We start from the raw sequence: 20,182 nt of genomic DNA on the forward strand, positions 1-20,182 counted from the left end.
AAGGAAGATCTGCCAAACCCTCTGAAGCGTCTTCCAGTAGTACCCCCTGGACTGAAGGCCCAAAGATTTCGCAGTGGCCCTACTGTCTTTAAAACGTTCCAAGGCAGCATCAGCCTTCTTGCCCAAAAATACTGAGCCATCAAAAGGCAAGTCCATCAAAACAGACTGAACATTTGTAGAGAACTCCGATGTGTTAAGCCACGCGGCTCTCCTAGTGGCAACGGAAGAGCCCATGACCCTCGCCACCGAATCAGCAGTGTCCAGCCCATTCTGAATCACCTGTCTCGCAGCAGCCTGAGTGTCCGATATCACCTCCTGAAAATCCTTTCTATCCTCCTCAGGGATTTTCGGAACCAACTGTTTGACAGAATCCATCAAGGCATGGACATACCGCCCCATCAGACAAGTTGCGTTGGTTGACTTTAACGCCATACTGGCTGAGGAGAAGACCTTCTTGGCAGCTTGATCCTGCTTTCTGGACTCTTTATCCCCAGGAACCTGCGGAAAAGCACCAGCAGACTTCTTCGAGCAGGCAGCCTGCACAACTAAACTCTCAGGCAATGGGTGTGTTGACAAAAATTCAGGGTCACCAGGTGCAACCCTGTACCTTCTCGCCACTGTCCTAGAAACTGCAGGAGCAGATAAAGGCTTCTTCCAAACCTCATAGATGGGTTCAGCTAACACATCATTAAAGGGCAGCACAGGCTCAATAATAGAGGAGGGTGAATGAAGAACTTCAGTCGGAAGATTTGGCTTATAATCAGCAGTGGGCAGAGTAATGTTCAACAAATTTGTCGCCTTTTTAATAACAGTGTTATAAGGTACCACATCTTTTGAAGGTACATTCGACACTGAAGCTAAATCCCACTCAGGAGACAGTTCAAGCCCACTGGCTTCACCCAGGTCCTCAAAAGGATCTTCAGAATCTTGTAACTCTCCTTCCTCCATATCTGCATATCGATATTGTTCTTCCTCTAGAAGTCTGAGCTTCTCTCCATGACCTTTCCTTCACGATAGAAGTCGAAGGATTCGGAATCGACTCAGATGGGGCCGGGGTCGAACCCGAAGTCGGGTGAGGTCGTTTTACACGAGGTCGAACAGGATCCTGCTTCGGAGTCGTAGGCACCGGCGTCGATGGAACCGGCGTCGACGGAGTCAGCGTCGTGCGCTTCGGCGTCGACGACACCGGTGGTGTCGGAAAATGCCAATGCGGTGGTAGAGCCGGCATAAAAGGCATGAAGGGCGCAGGAGCATAAGCTTGGGGGACACCCAAGTTAAAAGACATAGGACCCGTGGGACCAACAGGTGCACCAGACGGGTACATCGCCCTAGAATAAACACCAAACATGGCGTTTAGGAAATGGGATGGATCCTGACCTGGAGCCGGAAACTCTGGATAGGGTCCTCCGGGCAGTTCCCGAGGAGGTGGAGTCGACACGACGACGACCTCTTCTTCGAGTCCTGGAACCAGGGTCGACGAACCCGCAGGAACCGGAACCTCGGCCTCACCAGCCCCTTGCACCTCACCTTCATCCTCCTGACCAGAAGGATTGGACGGATCCGGAGAAGGGGTAGCCATCTGCTTCGGTGAATTCGGATGCGAAGCTTCACCAACAGAGTCCTGATCCTCCGACGCCGAAATCTCCACTTCCTTACTAAGAAGTTTTACTTGCGACTTCGGTCTCGAACCAGATTCCTTCCCCGAGTGATGACTTGACTCATGGCTCCTCTTCTTATGTTTCTTCCTTGATGATCTTGAAACATGAGCTGAAGACGACTGAGCGCAACCTCGATCGAGACCTCGACCTCGAACGCAGAGATCGAGACTTCGAAGTCTTCTTAACTTTCTTATTTTTCAATTTTGCCACGAGGAGTTTAGTCTCCCTTTTTCGTAGAGCCTTTGGGGTCATCTTCTTGCAACAAGGGCAATCCTCGACGTCATGGTCGGAGCTCAAACACCAGACGCAGCACTCAAGCGGATCAGTAATAGACATTGTCTTGCCATATTCTCCGCAAGCTTTAAAGCCAGTCTTCTTCGACGACATCTCGAAGAAAATAGAAACAGTAATACTAGAACAAGAGTAACTAAGTTACTAGAAAGCTACAGTACGATCCCAGAAAACCGTTAGCGTCGACGACGCGGAAAAAAGGGAACTGATGTCATCACGCCGGCGTGGGCCTATTATAGGCGTCGGTGACGTCAGCGGAGTCGCGAGCGGTGACGTGCCTCTATGACGTCCAAGTCCACATCGGCGCGAAACTACGAAAAGAATTTCCGAATGTTGCTGGCGCAAGGGGATATTCACAAGGTGAGGAATCCACACAGCAGATGTATCTATCAGAAGCCCCACACGCTCTCCAGCACTTAGGATCTCTGGCTGGGTTGCCTCTGTGCAATTTTTGGGGGGTAAAGTACCAGTAGATAGTTATTTTAATTGCGGTTTCCATACTGGCGACATTGCGGGCAATGTGGCGAGCTCTGTAATATATGTCAGCCCATTCTTTCTGTGTGAGACTTCTCCCCATTTCTCTCTCCCACCGTTGTTGCCCTGGGGTTTTAGCGTCAATGGGAGTCTCTCTTAGCAGGCTATATAACTCAGTGATGAGCCGGGAGTCTAAGTTTGGCTACTAACCATTTTTCGAAAGAAGTGAGGTGTCTTTGTGTCTTCTCTCGCACCTCAGGTTGCAATACCCAGTGCCTAATCGGTTGGTACCGGAAGCGTTTGGTTTCCGGGAGATTATGTTGTGAGTGGAAATCGTCAAAAGTTAATAGGCCTTCTAGGACAAAAAAACGGCAGATAGAATAGCATCTCTCTTCAGCCCACTGACTGTAGGAGTTTTTCGCTTGCCCAAGCGTAAAGGCCGTGTTTCCCACGATGGGGTTAAGTGGTGAGGGGAAGGTAGTCAGTCCTTGGGCGGTGAAGACTCTGTCCCAAACTCGCACTGGAGCTTGTGTGACCTCCGACAGCTAAATACTGCAGGGGTGGTGTTCTCGATTGAGGAAGGGAATCCCCCACAGGGGTCTCCCGGCTGCACGGAGTCCCTAGAGAGGTGCTGTGTTTCATAGAGCTTCGCGTAGCATTGACGAAAGGTTTCAGAGAAGTCTTCGTCAGCAGTCTGTTCCTGCCCTTTTGGGTCTATCACCTATTGGACCCCTGAGACCTGTCTCTGGATTCTAAGTTTGTTGCCCAACAGATTCTGCGCACCTAACTCCTCCAGTGTAAAAATTGTGCCTCAGCCTCAACGCTGCGTATTCTACTCGTTCTAGCCCTAGTTGCTGTGGAACGGTTTCTGGTTGCTTCGAGGGTGAGCTCTAGTGGGGGGTGGGCGAGCTAACCATGATACCTTATGGTGCGTCTGGCGGTGCATAATATTGTTTTTTGTTGACTATCTTGTTCTTAAAAGGGTATGTTTCCTCTCTCTGTCCAGATGAACATAAATGATAAACCAGTAGAATGTCCCGGGTGGTTGGACCCATGGATTCGGTAGAGAGATGTCAGCAGGATCCCTTCCGTTACCTGCCGCACCTGGGTCTCTCCCACAAACGATGGCGAGGGTGCTAAAGGTGGGGATTGCGAATCCTGGATCCTCCTTCGTGAACAATGCCCAGAGTTGTGTGTGCTGATCATTCAAGTCGGCCAGATTCCTCCGCTAAGGTGGCTAGAACTGCCTTCCTCTCTTTAGTGATCGTTTCAAGGTCCGGCGCTAGGCGTTTTGGAGATCGGTTCACTGTCCTCCACCTACGGTCCCTCAGGGGACCAGCCCCCTAATTTGGTTGAGAGTCCATGCTGCTTGTGTTGTCCTCCACGTTCAGTAGCTGTTGGGCCTCCCGGAGTGATCGGATGTGGTGCATTTTCCCTTCCCATTTGAAAATTAGGGGGAATGGTTGGCCCAAAGAGTAGGGCACCTCATTGGACCGTAGATTAAGGGTGACAGGACGGAACTCCCTCCGCTTTTGTAGCATGGATGCGGCGAATTCTACGTAAAGCAGAGGTGTGAGACCATTAAATTACACCAGGTGGGCATCTCTGGCTTTGCGCAATATTCTTTCTTTCAGTTGGAAGTCATGAACACACACGAGTGTGTCTGCTGGAGGTGCAGGTGATGGTCTTCTCTGTACCACTCAGTGAGTCCAGTCAAGCTTGATTCTTTTGGTCTGAGGGTGCATCTACGATGGTGCGGAACATCTCCTAAACAAACACAGCTATGTCTCGGCTCTCCACCCAGTGTGGTACCCCCCCAGATTCGTATGTTATTCCGGCGGGAATGATTTTCAAAGTCTTTGCCGTAAGACTGCAGGTCTAATTGTTGATCTTCCAGGCAGAGGACCTCCTGCTGAAATTGTTCTATCTCTTCGTCTCTGGAGGAATGTTGTGTCTCGATGGAGTCAACTGTCACCAAACGCATCCAGGTCCTTGTGCACTTCTTTGAGTTCTTGAGTCAGTTCCTTCTTCATCGTCTGCAGGTCGTCTTTTAGTGAGGCAACCAGTGTTAGCAGGAAGAAGCGTTTGTCCGAGGCTTCTTAGTCATCTGCACCCCCGTCTGCCGATAGGCCCGGCTGCACATTCCTGGTGTCGATGCTGGCTGGGTCAGGTTTGAGTAGGAGTTCCTTCACGGAGCGCTCCTTCTCGGTTTTCCTCAACGCCATTTTGAGGGCCTGTGTTCTCTCCCCTGTGTTGAAGGGCTACCCTGTGTAGCTAAGAGGACGTCCTTAAGTTCTGGGGAGCAGTGGCGGGCACAGTTGAGGGAGCAGCTATGTCAGGTGGGGGTCAGTGATCTGGGGGACCCCACGTCACTGCTCCGCTAGTTCCAGTCAGGGACTGTCTCTTTCCCTCACCCTGGAATTGGGAAACGCTTATTGGCCTCAACTCTGCAGTTGCGTGGGGGGCTAGCCGACCCCTGCCCGTTGTAATGGTTTCCTTTTGGCCCTGGTTTAATTGACCAGCTACCCGGTGTCTGAACCCTCTCTGAGCTTCCCACACACTTTGGTTGCTATTGGGGGCCCTGCTGCTCTCCACTTGCGTTACGTGCCCCCAGAGGGTCTATTAGCGCTTGGGGGGGGGGGGGGGGGTCTTGTTCCCGCTTCAGCCAGACTACAGAATTGCACTCTCCAACTGGCAGCCATCAGTACGAGGTGAATATCATGCAAAATATGCCACTTCTCAACCATAAACAACTGAAATGACAGTGACTGCTGGAGGGTAGGAGGCAAAGAGGGTGGGGGGGTTTGAGAGGAGGTAGTTTGGCGGTGGGCAGCCCGGTGCAAACCTGGTGGAGGGAATCCATGGGCAGGAGTGAGTCTGGTGGGGTAGACAGATCACCTCAGATGGAGGGGTCCAGGGTCCGACCGAGACCGTGGAAGGGGCGGGGGCGAGCCTGAGCTGACAGGAATCTAGGGAAAGGGTACTGGTTTCGCACCCCAGATATGTACATAGCATAGGAGAAGGGTCCGACATACCGTTCGAAAGGGAGGGTGGAAATTGCTGGGGAGGGACGTAGACAGACTCGGATTGGACGTGGACAGACAGACCCGGATGGCGGAGGAGAGCGACCTTGGACAGGTGGAAGACCACAGAGGGTCGCTGGAGGACAGGGTTTGCCAGAGAGACAGAATGGCAAGGACGGTGGAATCAGGGATTGGCCGAGGACGGGAAACAGCGTGTGACAGAGGCGGGCAGAAACAGGGCTGAGGAGGGCCCTCAGGAAGGGAGAGGCGCACACAGGCTGAGACAGTGAGGAAGAGGCAGGCCTGGAATGGCTCTAGTCTAAGGAATGGCTTGGTGGTGGCATGTGGAATCACAGGTAAATAGAAACACTAGGTGGTAAAAGGTAAGGCTGAGAGGAGGAGATAAAGATAGACGGGCACTGAGCGCCACAGAGGGAAGGGGGGGCAGACACAGATTGGCAACAGACTTAGTCAAACACATGCTGACTGGCGCCCGTAGTGAGGTGCTGATAGATTCACTTTCAAAGCGGCGGACAGAGTACCGAATTCCACCAGAATCACTCAACAGGCAGCAGCTGAGATCGCCAGAGACGCCCTGCGCTAACAAAAGGAAAGTGAAAGCACGCACATAATATAATGCCTGGAACCCCGCAAGCAAAAGAGACGCCGTGCGCGTGCACATCTCCTGTCCGGGCAGGCACGCAAACAGGACAAAGGGAGGGAACAAACATGGCTCCCTTCCAATTGAAAGCCAGCATTTTTGCTGCGCACCAATGAGAAGCATGGGTGGAGCTTCCACCCCGCTTCCAAGGCAAAACCGACGACAATAATCTTGCAAGTGACCAGTGCATGAGCTGAATCTTTAGGCGAGACCTAAAAAGGGCTTTCTGTAACATCCTAGTCCCCACCAAGGGTAGCAAAGTTGCTCCCAGCGCCAAACACGTTTTGTTACACTTGCCCTTCCGTCCTTCGCTGTTTCCACGGAATGTAGGACGGCTCTCCGGTCTTCATATTACTGCAACCTGGGTTTTGTGGATGCCGGAGTGCTGCCTAATCGCCAGTCGTGCGGATTTAGAGAGATACCAAACACACCTCTTAACAATTAGAAAAATCCTGCTTCTCTCCTGAAGAATGGACCAGCACTCTCGGGATTTATCCAATTTAATTGAACAGCAGCATTTGCATTCAATGTCCTCACAAATGCGGATGTTACAGAAAGGCCTTTTTAAATCTCGCCTGGCATTGGAGCGTGCATGCGCTCCTCGCCTGCTCGAGCTATAGTAATGAAGTCAGTTTCAAGAAGGGGACTCAAAGCCCCTCCCCTCATTTTCATTGGGTACCGTCAGCGTTTATGTTAAACGCTGGCTTCCCATTGAAACGGAGGGTTTTCGGTTGCCTCCCTTTGGCTTTTTGATCCGGCCTACCTGGACTGGCCTACCTGCATTACCGCTGCCATGACGAAGTTTCTTATCAGAAGCTTTGTCACACTGCATTGCAAGCGCCAGTCCGGCTCTCTGATTGGAGACATGGCGCCGCTTGTTTATTTTTGCATCTCGCTTTCACTTTAAAGTGAAAGAGCGATGCAAAAATAAACAGGGGATGCCTGGCGAGCGCTTGTTTAGCGATTGCTCCCGGTTTCTATGTTTAAGATAGGGATATTATGTGTTGGTTGTGAGAGCTTTCTTTAAGAAGTGACAAAAATAGTGGTTTATGGACTGTCCAGGGGAGTCGTCGGACATTTTTTCAAATGAAAATCGAGTTGGTGGGTCAAGGCATTCTATGGGCCATGCACGGCATCTGGTCAAGATATAGCTTATATGAAGTAGCAAATGACACAGCAATATTTTGGATAACCTGGCTGCCATACTTCGGTGTGGAGCTTCCTTGATGCTTTACCAGTAACTGGCATTTTACAATGCTTAAACCACACTTGTGGACGCCTCTTCGTTTTCATATTTAGACTACCTACATTTCGCTTATGGCTCTTGAAAAAGGTTCCAACACTGCTGCCTTGCACGAGGCTGAAACGTGAATCACCACTGTAACGTCACACGTCATGCTTCCCTGAAATGACGGCGGCGCACCCTAGCTAGTGGAATCGCCCCTTCCTAGCTGGTGAAAACATTGACGCTGAAATGAAAGACCCAAAATGGTGGGACGTGAGATGCGACTTAAAACTGGACAAAGGGGATTCCAAATTTGAAAACAAAAGATGCTTCTGTTCACGTTTAAATGGAAGAGCGGTTTGCGCTCCTTTGTCGAGCAGTAGTGGGTGCCTCGGTTGGCTGCCGCCGACTGTGCAGTATTTAACGTCAGCTAAGAATAGGTAGGAGACGGTAACAGGATAAGACAGTCTGGCGCATTTGGAAAATCGTGCTTGAAGCAGGCTTCACTTCTCCTTTAGACGCCAAGATCTTCCCCTCTCCCGCTCGTTAAAAGACGACGGTATTACAAAAGGGATTCAGACACTGGCCTAATAGGCGACCTACTGACTCCTTCCTCCCAGCACAGAAGAGGCGCCAAGAGGCCACGAGTCGCCCTTGAACGCAAATAAAAACTTAAGACCATCGGGAATCTGTATACAGTAGAGATGTTATGGAATTCACTTAATTTCTTTGTGAAAATATTATTACCCTGTCAATATTGTTGCTTTTTAAGACCACGTCCTAAAAAATGTGAATACTGAAATCACTGGACTGTATATCTGGAATCAAAGGAGTTAGCCCTCCGTGCACGTAAAGCAGGAGATTAAAAAAGGGCATTGAAAATGCAATAGGTCTCGCCTTTGATTAAGTTAAAGCTATTTGCTTGCTAATGGTATTGTATAACAAAGCAAATGCTTTAACTTAATGAAAGGCGAGACCTATTGCATTTTTAATGCTGGTTATAATTTATCAATGGAATGGATCGGAGCCAAGCACTTCAAAGGCATCTGCCGTAAAGTGATTCTCTGGGGTCCTGTTAGTCATACGGCAGCACCAGTCAGGAAAAATGCTAAATTCCAGCAGCATCATGACAAGAAACGCAGGTGAGCACTGTTGCAACACACTGATTTAATTTGCCCGCACTTTTGAATTCAAATAACTGTGGCAGAAACCAGGTGTGAATGTAAACACACTACTTCTCACACGTTTCCAAGGTGACCTTAGTGGCAAGCACGGAGCTTTAAACGAGATAATAGCAGTGATTCCATTAACTGCTAGAATTGGAGAAAAGAATACATTTTAGTAAGTAAAAACCACAGGAGTTTGAATGAATTCGAACTTTGAGATAAAAGTGAAAACATGAAATTAACTTGAAGGACAGACGGGCACAAAAGTAACTATGTTTCTATAAATCAATAACACCTGTGGAGGAGGTATTAATGAAATTGTTTTTAGGAGGCATTTTATAGTTGACAAAGGCTGACATAACAGCTGAAACGCGTTCTAAGTTCTCACAAATGCAGCTGTTCAATTAAATTGGATAAATCCAGAGACCAGAGTGCTGGTCCATTCTCCATGAGTGAAGCAGGAGTTTTTTTTTATTGTTAAGAGGTGTGTGTGGTATCGCCTCTTAACAGCACCACTGGCGATTAGGCAGCACTCCGGCATCCATAAAAACAGGTTGCAGTGATATGTGAGCACTCCACAGCTAATTTCGCCTTCTGGCTAATTTACAAGGAAAAACCAGCCTCTGCATGCAAGGTAAATCTTCTTTATTGCGCCTACGCGTTTCAAGGCAACAGCCTCTTAATCATGGCAGCAGGCAAATGTTACACGGAGTTCCTGATTGCTTACATCTTTTTGTACTGCCCCCAGTGGGCCCGCTTTGAATGCGGTAAATTTGACGATGTATGTTGGGACATGTGGTCCAGGAAAGTTGTTAATTACCCTTAGTGGGTTTCGTTTCCCATTCAAAATTCTTTCAGCATTGTCTCTTGTTTCAACAGCCCTCCAGTGGGCCCCTCGATGCCAGGCAGGTTTCAGTGATTCCACATTAGCTGTGTTGTACGCAGTTAGGCAAAGTTCCAAATTGCACAGCCTCTCACCTTCAGGGATGGTGCTGACCTGCACAGCAGGGCAGCCATGTCTTTAATTTTCTCACAAAATGCCCGAAAGCTTCAGCCAGCACTCCACAGCTAATTTCGCCTTCTGGCTAATTTACAAAAATGTTGACACAGAACCTACTTAAGGGCAAAGACTTTCTCTGATTCAGGACTACAAGTCCCAATATGCATTACAAGACTGCATCGTGCAAAGCCCACTGGGGGCTATATTGAAAACCAATCAGAGTTCTCTGTGTGACATTCGGGAAAGCATCCTATGAGTAAGAGGCTTTTAAGCCTCGAAACGCGTCAGGAACAAACAGATGTAACACCGGAATGCTAATGCTGGTTCTTTAACAAATTAAACCTGTGGGTTGCTGCTTGCAGTCGTGTGCGCTTCTGAAGCTTTTGGGCATTTGGAATACATAAAATTACATGGCGCCCTGCCGTGGGAGGCTGCACCATTCCAGAAAGAGGAAGGCTGATGGTTGGAATAATATATATATATATATATATATATATATATATATACACACACATATATATATACACATATATATATATACACACATACATACACACATATATATATTTTGTTTTGGTGCTGGTAAAAGAGAAAGGGAGAAGTGGGAGGAGTTGTCCTCTCCTGGGCAAGCACTGTGGATTAACAGCAAGGATGTGGTGTTATGCCATGCCGTACTATAAGAATGAATGATTGATGCATTCTGGGACTCGCAGTAGCGAGATGACATGATCACTTGAACACTCACCTGTGACCAAGGCGCACTTCCACGCCAAAACGCGTAGGGCTTTAATGAGTTGTTGGATGCTGCAGCACTAGACGTATTTAAGTCAGATTGACATGAAGCCGAAGTTGTGGGCTCTACTTTTCTGCTGGAATATTTACCACAGGATTCTCCGTTCCTGTTTTCGGAGCCCGCCCTGCAGAGTCGGGGCGCCCTGGAAAATTTTCGATTTTCTGGTATATAGACACGCACACTGTAAAGTGCTCTGGGATCCTGTGTATGGGTGGAACTATTCTGTGCTTATAAGCATCTGATTTGTACAAAGAATAGGTCACGGAATATGTTAAAGAAAATAGACACGCAAATAGCGGAGGAGGAAAAAAAAAAGCCCTCAGCCAGTGTCTGGTGAGAAGCAGAATGCAGCTTGCAGTGTCTGGTGAGAAGCAGAGTGCTGCCTGCTCACTTGTCTTCCACTTTGGAAGCTAGATAAAGAGCACGAGCCAGACTTAACACCAGTCCAAGGCACCATCAACAATGAAAACCCTGTTAAAGAGATGAAACAGGATTTTTTTTAATTCACATTGGTAAGAAAAGATTAGAGCTGGAAATTACAGTAATTTAATTAATGAGCAAAGGCTTAATTTCTCTGGATCAAACTCAAAAATTGTAAGGGTAGAAACACGCACACCCCTGAGCCAAAGTTTATGACCTGGAAATAAACATGATCATTAAAGAGCAAGCCAAGTGCTCCACAAGGCAAATTACACCTTGCCTACAGCCAAACGTAAACTTCTGAATAAGCAGTAGCTCAACATTGGCTATTTATGTCTTAAGAACACTGATTCCAATTATAAAGTGCCTGTTGATCAGCAGGTTCTGTAACTTCTCTGTGAAAGGACATTATATATTATTCGATTCAAGTTTGTCCTTTGTGATTAACTAATTAGAGATTTAAAATCAAGAGCTTCACACTTTGCGACACCCTTGCTCTTCAAGTAAAAAATAGTGCACCATGATTAAAAAGGAACTGACATTTTAACAAGTACAACACTGAATTGTAAAACATACGTGTCATGTGCTCTACCATCAAAATTAAAATGCATAAGAGCGCTAACCTCAAGTGTATTCTTTGCCCCAAAAAATAACTTCAATGCATAGTGTGTATTACCTTTAGCTTGATCTTGTAAAGATAGAAATACTATTAATGCATGGAATTTATTTGGCCCTTTATCAGCCATAGGTCAACTCGTTATCTCTTTCTGGGAATTTGAGCCGCAAAGATAGCTTTTTTTGCATACTTTCCGCCAGATTCATCAATGTCAAATTCTGCGATTTCTAAATTGCGAGAAAAAGCGATTCGCAATTAAATCGCAAAATGGCATTCATGAATATTTGCGATAAAAAAAGCGATTCGCAATCGGCCGCAATCGCCGATTGCGAGTCGCCGAAAATTGGTAAATATTAGCAAAATCGGCCGATACCCGTGTTGAAATTGCGAACTCGCAATTACCGATATCGCAAATTGCGATCTCGCCAACTGCGAGATCGCAAAAACGGGAAGTCGCATCCTGATCACAGTGAAGACATCACAACCAAGAAGTTGGCAGGTTCCACCCTCATTCAGCAGTGAGAGCCTGAACTGTAAGCATCATCATCAGAGGTCCCCTCCAGTGTGCCTACAGGAGTAAACTAGGAGACACCCCAGTGGCAAGCATGTCAGAGGAAGCTGCAGCTGGATCTTCCGGTGGGAGAAAGAGAAAAATAAAATTTTCAGAGCAAGAGCTCGAATTTTTAATTGAAGGAGTCTGCAAGGACTACAATCGGCTCTTCAGTAAAGACTCCAGAAGGGTGCCCGAGGCCAATAAAAGGCGGCTATGGTTGCGCATCTGCGCTAAAGTAAACTCTGTGGGGGTGACCCAGCGCTCCGTGGACGAGCTAAAAAAACGCTGGTATGACCTCAGAGGGCGTTCAAAGGAGAAGATTGCGGAGAGTCTGGGAGAGCGTGTGGCGACAGGTGGCGGGGAGCCCACTGTCCCACCGAATACACCACTGGAGGACCGAGTGGAGGACACCATAAATCCGCAGGCATGCGTGGGTGTGACCCAGCTGGACTCCTCCAGACCCACCCAAGACACACAAGGTAAGTGCCATGCGACTGCGACCCCCTGTCCCCTAACAATGTCCATGACTCCAGAGCATCCCATATCAAACCCCAGTCATGCAGCCAAAGCACACCACTAAAGCGCTATTACATTGTGGGACATGTAGTCTGACCACAATAACCATCTTGCCCCATTAAGCCAGACATGTTTAGTGAGAGTCAATCCTGCAGCGAGTCAGGGAATAGTAGTTTGCATGCATGTAGGAAGTCAAAATGTGTAAGAAACATGTCACTAATCAACGTCCACTTTACATCACAGGTGGCGTAGAAGTCCCCAGCACAGACAGCGATGGCCTGGTAATTGAGGGCATCACGGAGGACACAGAGGGAGACACAAATCTATCCCCACAGCCCGGACCATCAGGGCAAGCAGCCGCACCAGCGGTCATTACACCACCTGCCCCTGTGGCCAGTGCCACCCCTGTGCCACCACGCGCTGCAGTAGCACTGCCCGTCACACAACCACCAGTGGGGCTTGCAACACCAGCAACAGTTCGCCAACCAACCCGCCGCCCTGCGGCTGTGAGGAGCCAGTCAAGCGGACTGGTGAGGGCTCAGCGCACTAACAATTCCCGTGCCGGCAGGGGCCAAAACGTGCGACCAGGTGGGCTCTCCATTGAGCGCCGTATGCTACATGTGCATCAAACCCAGGCACGTCATCTCGGGGCTATCCACCTCCAACTGGACAAGACCGCCCGAAATATAGCACAAATGTCAGACCGCATAGAGAGGATGACAGCTGCTATGGAGGCCAACACACAGGCCATGAACAGGCAGCGGGATCTCAACCGCCGAAGACACCGCCAACTGTTGACCCGCCTGTCAGCATACACGCGGTCCAACTACATAATTGGGAACGCAACCTCCCAGCTCTCGCGACGCTCCTTGGCCATGCAGGTCCAAATGGTCCAGTGCTGCCAGGACGTCGCGAGAGCTCTGGAGCATGTGTCAACAGCAGTGCAGGGCATGCAGGCTGCCGGCCAGGCCGGGGGGGGGGGGCTGACGACACAAGTGAGGCTACATCCAGCCATAGCAGCCAGTCCATTCCACCGCTGGTAGCACCCCGCCGCAGCAGCAGGCCCTCTGCTGCCTCACGGCCTAATCAGGAGGAGGATGTAGAAAGGAGGTTGGGTGCATCTTCCCCGGAGGCGCCATTGAACAATAGTAAATTTACATGAGTGGCCATGCTGCTGCTACAAGCATGCCCTCCTGAAGAACAGACATATGACGCAATATGTCATGCATGTGCCAGTTTGCAGAATGCCCAGTTTATTGTGCTGTAACAATTACAAATATTCTGACTAACTTAATCTGACTCATGTCATTATTAATGTTGTCATGCATGAGTTAAGTAATGGGTGTGGGGAGTGGGTGCACTAGAAATAGTTCATGCAGATTTGGTTGCGGCGCTTGTGTCCTTCTGCAGGATTCTCACCGCGTGCGTGACGCACATGTGCAGGTGGTCGGTTGTCCCCTTCCGACTCACTGCCAGAGATGTCTACAGGTATCCTGCGCTTGGTAGCAATGTTGTGGAGGATTGGACACACGGCCACGATGCGGCAGCAGACCTCTGGCTCGTATTTGATGGCCCCACCAGTCTTGTGCAGTATGTGGAATCTGCTCTTCAAAAGGCCAAATGTCCTCTCAAAGCAATTTCTTATGCGTATGTGTGCTGCATTGTAACGCCGTTGCTGTGGTGTTGCAGGGTTGAGGTATGGTGTGAGGAGGTACTCACGGAGAGCGTAGCCGCTGTCACCTGAATAATAGGAGCAGAGGGTGAGTGCCTGTGCTGCGCAGCTACATTATCACAGTGTAATATTGTGGGGCATGTGTACTTACCCAGTAGGTGTCCTTCACCAAAGTCTCCCCTGGCCAGTCGCGTGTGAATGCCACTGTGCCGGAATATGAATGAGTCATGTGTGCTCCCCGGGTACTGTGCCACTATGTCCGTGATGATTGTCTTTGCATTGCACACCATCTGGATATTGAGGGAGTGGTAGGACTTGCAGTTGCGATACATGTATTCCGTTTGTGCTGGTGGGCAGATGTGGATGTGGGTACAGTCAATGCATCCTATTATATGTGGAAATTGTGCTACATTGTAAAATTGCAGCTTGGTGTCATTCAAGTCCTGTTGGCTGGTGGGGAATGAGATGTAGTGGTGTAGCCGGGTCAGCATGGCCTCCAGGAAACTCCTTAGGCAGCGGGACATGGTGGGCTGGGATATCCCCCCTGCGACAGCGACTATCCCCTGGAAGCTTCCGCAGGCCAGTAGGTGCAGGCTGCACAATACCTGCACATGGGTGGGAACGGCATTGGTCCTCCTTGTTGGGTGCTGCATCAGGGGGTCTAGGTCCCGGATCAGCTTGATGATCATTGCCCTATTTAGGCGGTACTTCGCATAAATTTGCTCCCTGGTTTGGTCCAGAAGGGTGACCCGCACACAGAATATCCGCTCCTGGATCCTACGTCTGTTCCGTGCTGCTCGCTGTAGCCTTCGCCGCCTGACCACCATGTAGAGTCCTGGCATTGTGAGAGTCCTCAGGCTGCAGCTGCATGCCCTTAAGTGTGTTTGGTCAGGCCTGCACCTGTTTGTAGTTTGCTAACGTTTTTTTGAATTTATTTTTTTCCTTACTGGTTACCACCTGGTTTGGGTTCTCCTTAAATTGCGCGTCGCAAATAGCGATTTTCAGGATTTTCGCAATATGCGATTTTTCATGAATGGCTATTGCGAATATTTAGCGAGTTCGCAAATTAATTCGCAGAATCCATGGTTTCTCGCAATTTCAGATTCGCAAATGGGCTTGTTCCAGGATTCTGCGAATTTATTTGCGGACTCGCTAAATTTATTTTGCGAATTCGCTATTTTGGGTTTTTCAACATCATGAATCCCTTTCTTTGAAATTGCGATCGCAATTCCTAATTCGCAGCTATTGCGATCGCAATTTGGCTTCATGAATCTAGCTGTTTGTGCCTAGGGCTCTAATATGCAAAAAAAAGAAAAGGGTATCAGCTCTAGACACGTTACAGCAACATCACTTCATGTTATTGAAGAATATTTCACACGGACAAGTCTAGAAAATTCATTTGCATTTTCTCCATTAGCTTAAGTGTTTATCTGCAAGCCTAACGAAAAGTACATAGCTGAAGAAATTATCATGTAGAAAACAGTTTACACTGTAAATTCAGCTGCACTTCGGTGCTGAAAAACGGATTTTAACACCAAGCATCAAGCATTTACGACTTAAGCATCAGATATGCCATGATTATGTATGCTTCACTTTAATTACATTTTCAAAAACTAAAATGGTTAGGAGTCTTTTGGAACGCAACAAAAGTTAAGAAAATAAAGCCAGCAATTCACTATCAATTGTATTAAGATATTTTGCCGTTAGATACTTCTTTACTTAGTACAATTGAAAGTTAAATGTATAGCAAGATGCAACAATGAGGCGTTGAACCAAACATGTTATATCCATTACATATTGCAAAACTGAGTCAAGACCGTCTGCATTGGTCGTTAAGCTTTGTACTATGACACCAAGTATCCTTTTACCAGCTTCTAAATATTTAATGTATGTCTACAAGAACCGTTTCATTAACTAGATTCGGTTTTCAACCTGCTGCTTCCTAAAGAAAAAAAAAGAAGCAAGCATACGGGGAGGAAACCTACTCCAAAAGACTATTATAGTTCATAGTTGTGAAGCGGCTCACTGCTGCTACGCTTATTGGCAATGTACTGAAAAAAACATCCATCTACCAACAGTTCAAATCCAAAACTAACAAGATGAAGAAAAACCCTCAAAGTGAAAAATGGCAACACGCGCTTCGTGGAATATCTCTGTGAAAGAAAACTTTAAATAGAGTCATGTTAGCACAAACGAAGACCTTTTTGAGAAGGCATTATTGAATGCTACATTAGGCTTCTTTATTGTTTGATGAAGTACTAATTCATCTCCTCACCAGTCATAGTTCCGTATATTCTTTATAAATCTAACAGTTTTGCAAATAGTAAAACAGATCAGCTCCAAGCATTTTTTCTTTGAAGTGCAGGAATGTATGCGGTGGCTTCAAAGCTGTGTAAACATAGTCTGAACAAAAAAAGTACCCAACTCTGCCTTTTCCCTTTTTGTAATTTCTTTTTTCTTTTTAAACTTTAGGTAGATGTGAAAAGAAAAAGAACAAAACTTTATTACATCTTAATAGTTCCAACCCCAAGACATGCCTCGGGAAGCAAATGCTGCATTCCGGAGGTTCATTTCAATAGATTGTCAGAACGTCTGTGATAAAAAAAAAAATATATGTAAACAAACACAAAAATCGCCCCCAAAAAGATATATTAAATTAATAATTAAATATTATAGTTTTTCAGGATGGCAAACACTTGACAAAAGAAACCCCAATTGTTATCAGTAAAATTGCTAGCATTGTCAGTGACTGAAGTAATTCTGAATTTCTTTCAAGAAGTGCTTTATTCTGAGATTAAACATGCCGCGCCGAAGCAATAATGAAACGTGGTTTTCAAGCCTAAAAGAAAAATAAAAGCAGCTCGATATAGGTGGAGCAGCAGTGGGCGTTGCTTTACCTGTCCTTTCCTGTTCACACCAATGATTCCTGCTGTGGCTTCATGGGGTGCAGTGACAAAGATGGTTTCTCCACTGATTCTGTTCATGTAGATGCAGGTTCCCGTTTCCAAGTCGTACAGGTGGATGTAGCCATACTTGGTAATCAGGAATACCACATCGTGCTTTTCACTTATCTGCACAGCAAGAAAACATTTCGGAATTTGTTTCAATGTACAAACTCTCTACCTAGACAAAGACAAACGTCATCGGCAGACAAACACTTTCAATTTAACACCACAGCACATTCCAGAAAAAGTTCTACAACCCCTTCAACAATTCAAGTAATTTCTTATCCTAAACATAACTATTTACCAAATTGAGACATATTAGGGAACTATTAGCTCTTGCAGGTGAGAATCTGGCAGAGACATGGAAATGGCGTTAACAATCATCTACATTTTTATCAATAATTCTCTGATATTATGAGGGCTGCCTTTTGATTAAAACATTATTTGCTACACTGAATAGTTGAATCAAGGGACCCTAAAAGGAAACGGGATCTTGGACAGCATCAGAGACCTGAAGCAAGGTTCGCTTCACAATTGTCTCCACATCGCACACAGTAATGTATTCGAACAATCAGGTTATGGTGCTTGGGGTGCCCACTTTTCACTCGGAGGCATCCATAAGCATCAGATAGCGCTCACAAACCGAGCAGGATGCCCCCATTTAAGGCTGTGACTGACCAGCGTTGTTACGCGGAGAGGATTCTTAAGCACTTAAGAGCCATCCGAGGATTACCTTTCCATAAGCCACGTCAATATAACTAGCAACCAAGATTAGCTAGAACACTAGAATATACCCAAAGAGTGCAAGGTTATTCTCAGCTTCTACTTGTAATCACAGAAGGCAATGAAGATTGTTTTTTCAAGGTGAGCCCGAGCATGCACTAGAGGGGTGTGCGCAAGAATTCACGGGATAAGCCGAGCCTGGGGTCCGGCTTGGCTCCAAGCACCCACGCACGAGCCGGGCCCAGAAAAAACAAATCACAGCCTCCAACCCCTCCTTCCAACCTATAATCAGCCTGCAGGGCAATCTGATTATAAAGTGATCAACACCGTCCTCCCCCTAGTATTGGGCTGAGGGTCCGCTTCTCGTTGAGGCCCTTTTCACAGTTTTAGCACAATGTTGCTTTTTGCAGCTTGTGATAACCAACGATATTACAACTTTATAACACACCAACACAGGAGAACTGGCTTTCAAATAGACATGCTAAAAGGGAGAGCGTTCATATTTATCTTTTAAGAGTCTTAGATTAATGTTATAGTTTCTTTTCTGCAGTTTTATTTAGCGCAAACTTGACCGGAAAGCATTGGAGCGCTTTATGAGCACCAGTAACATTACACAAGGTCCCATTCATTTATAGGCACGGAGAGATTAAGTAATTTCCCTAGAATCATGGATTTTGACCGACGCGGAGGCTCGAACCTGGTTCCTCAGGTCCAAAGTAGGCAGTTTTGGTCATAACAGTCACATCCTCCCACCAGTTTCTGTTACATCTTTTAAAAAAACAGCAGGGCGCGGATGGTATTGGGCTCGAGAGTCCATGAGGACCCCGAGCCAAAGTAGAGCTGGGCATCTGGCTCCAGCAGGTGTGAGCTTTTAAAGCAGGGCCACTGGAATTATAAGGTTGTGCGGCTGCAGCGTTTTTCGCATAATTATCAATTTACCACATAATTCATCATCTGCTGCATAATCTGCAGATTTTAACAAAAAAAACTGTTTCTAGCTCAAGCGGTTCAAAAGTTACTAACAGACACTTGTTGGCACTCTGTGGAACGCCATTTGCAAAGTTTGACTTGTCGGTTACCTTTCTGTTTCTTATTGCTGTGTTCGGATGCTAAACTGGTACTAATGAGACGCAACCAATGCTCATACAGAGTTAAGGGTAAAATTAACATAATAAAGTGATATCACAATATATGCTGCATCATGCCGCATAATTGCTTTTCTTGCCACATAATTTATTCACGGGCCACATAATTCTAGTGGCCCTGCTTGAAGGGCTCGTACACTACTAGCTTGCATCGAGCTTCCGATTGTGCTTTCATTTAGGCTGCAATTAATTTATAAACACCTGCAGGGACTCTGCAGTAAGAGGATCATCTTAGAGATTGGATATTTTATTCTGCAGTGTTGTGTACTTCCTATAAACCTATATAGGATCTGCGCATTTAGACAGACTGTGGGATTGGTGTCCAAATTGATTCCAATTTACAACAAGGGGTGGTGATGGACAGAGTCTCTGAATTAAGCAGAGTACTCTCACCCAGTCAAGAGATCAGGGCTAGATCCAACACCGTTTTTTAGCTCATTGCACCATCCCAGTTTCAGAACCCGGCTGTATGCAAATTAGTCTGTCCCTGGCCCAGTGCATCATGGGAACAGGGCAGACCAGACTACAAAAGCCAATTCTTACACTGGGAAGGAAACAAGCTTCCGGGGACCGGTTTCTGCCATTTCAGGCGTCTTCGGCCCGGCTTGCTTGAATCCTGATGGTGCAATGAGCAAGGGACTCACATCTGAGTATACCCTTCCACGCTTAGGGTGGACAAAATAATTTACAACAAGGGGTGGTGATGGACAGAGTCTCTGAATTAAGCAGAGTACTCTCACCCAGTCAAGAGATCAGGGCTAGATCCAACACCGTTTTTTAGCTCATTGCACCATCCCAGTTTCAGAACCCGGCTGTATGCAAATTAGTCTGTCCCTGGCCCAGTGCATCATGGGAACAGGGCAGACCAGACTACAAAAGCCAATTCTTACACTGGGAAGGAAACAAGCTTCCGGGGACCGGTTTCTGCCATTTCAGGCGTCTTCGGCCCGGCTTGCTTGAATCCTGATGGTGCAATGAGCAAGGGACTCACATCTGAGTATACCCTTCCACGCTTAGGGTGGACAAAATAATTTACAACAAGGGGTGGTGATGGACAGAGTCTCTGAATTAAGCAGAGTACTCTCACCCAGTCAAGAGATCAGGGCTAGATCCAACACCGTTTTTTAGCTCATTGCACCATCCCAGTTTCAGAACCCGGCTGTATGCAAATTAGTCTGTCCCTGGCCCAGTGCATCATGGGAACAGGGCAGACCAGACTACAAAAGCCAATTCTTACACTGGGAAGGAAACAAGCTTCCGGGGACCGGTTTCTGCCATTTCAGGCGTCTTCGGCCCGGCTT

The 20,182-nt window shown here is 47.2% G+C and overlaps 1 protein-coding gene across 1 annotated transcript in view; it reads right to left on the bottom strand.

Annotated features, from left to right (window-relative positions):
• Nucleotides 1-20,182, bottom strand: part of CLTC (clathrin heavy chain) — a 987,367-nt gene that overhangs the window by 705,263 nt on the left and 261,922 nt on the right. Inside the window, exon 6 of the mRNA XM_078679837.1 lies at nucleotides 16,966-17,139. Within this exon, the coding sequence (XP_078535963.1) occupies nucleotides 16,966-17,139 (174 nt within the window). The remainder of the gene's footprint in view (nucleotides 1-16,965; nucleotides 17,140-20,182) is intronic.

The sequence above is a fragment of the Lissotriton helveticus genome, chromosome 3_1 (assembly GCF_964261635.1).
Source record: "Lissotriton helveticus chromosome 3_1, aLisHel1.1, whole genome shotgun sequence".
NCBI classification, from domain to species: Eukaryota; Metazoa; Chordata; class Amphibia; order Caudata; family Salamandridae; genus Lissotriton; species Lissotriton helveticus.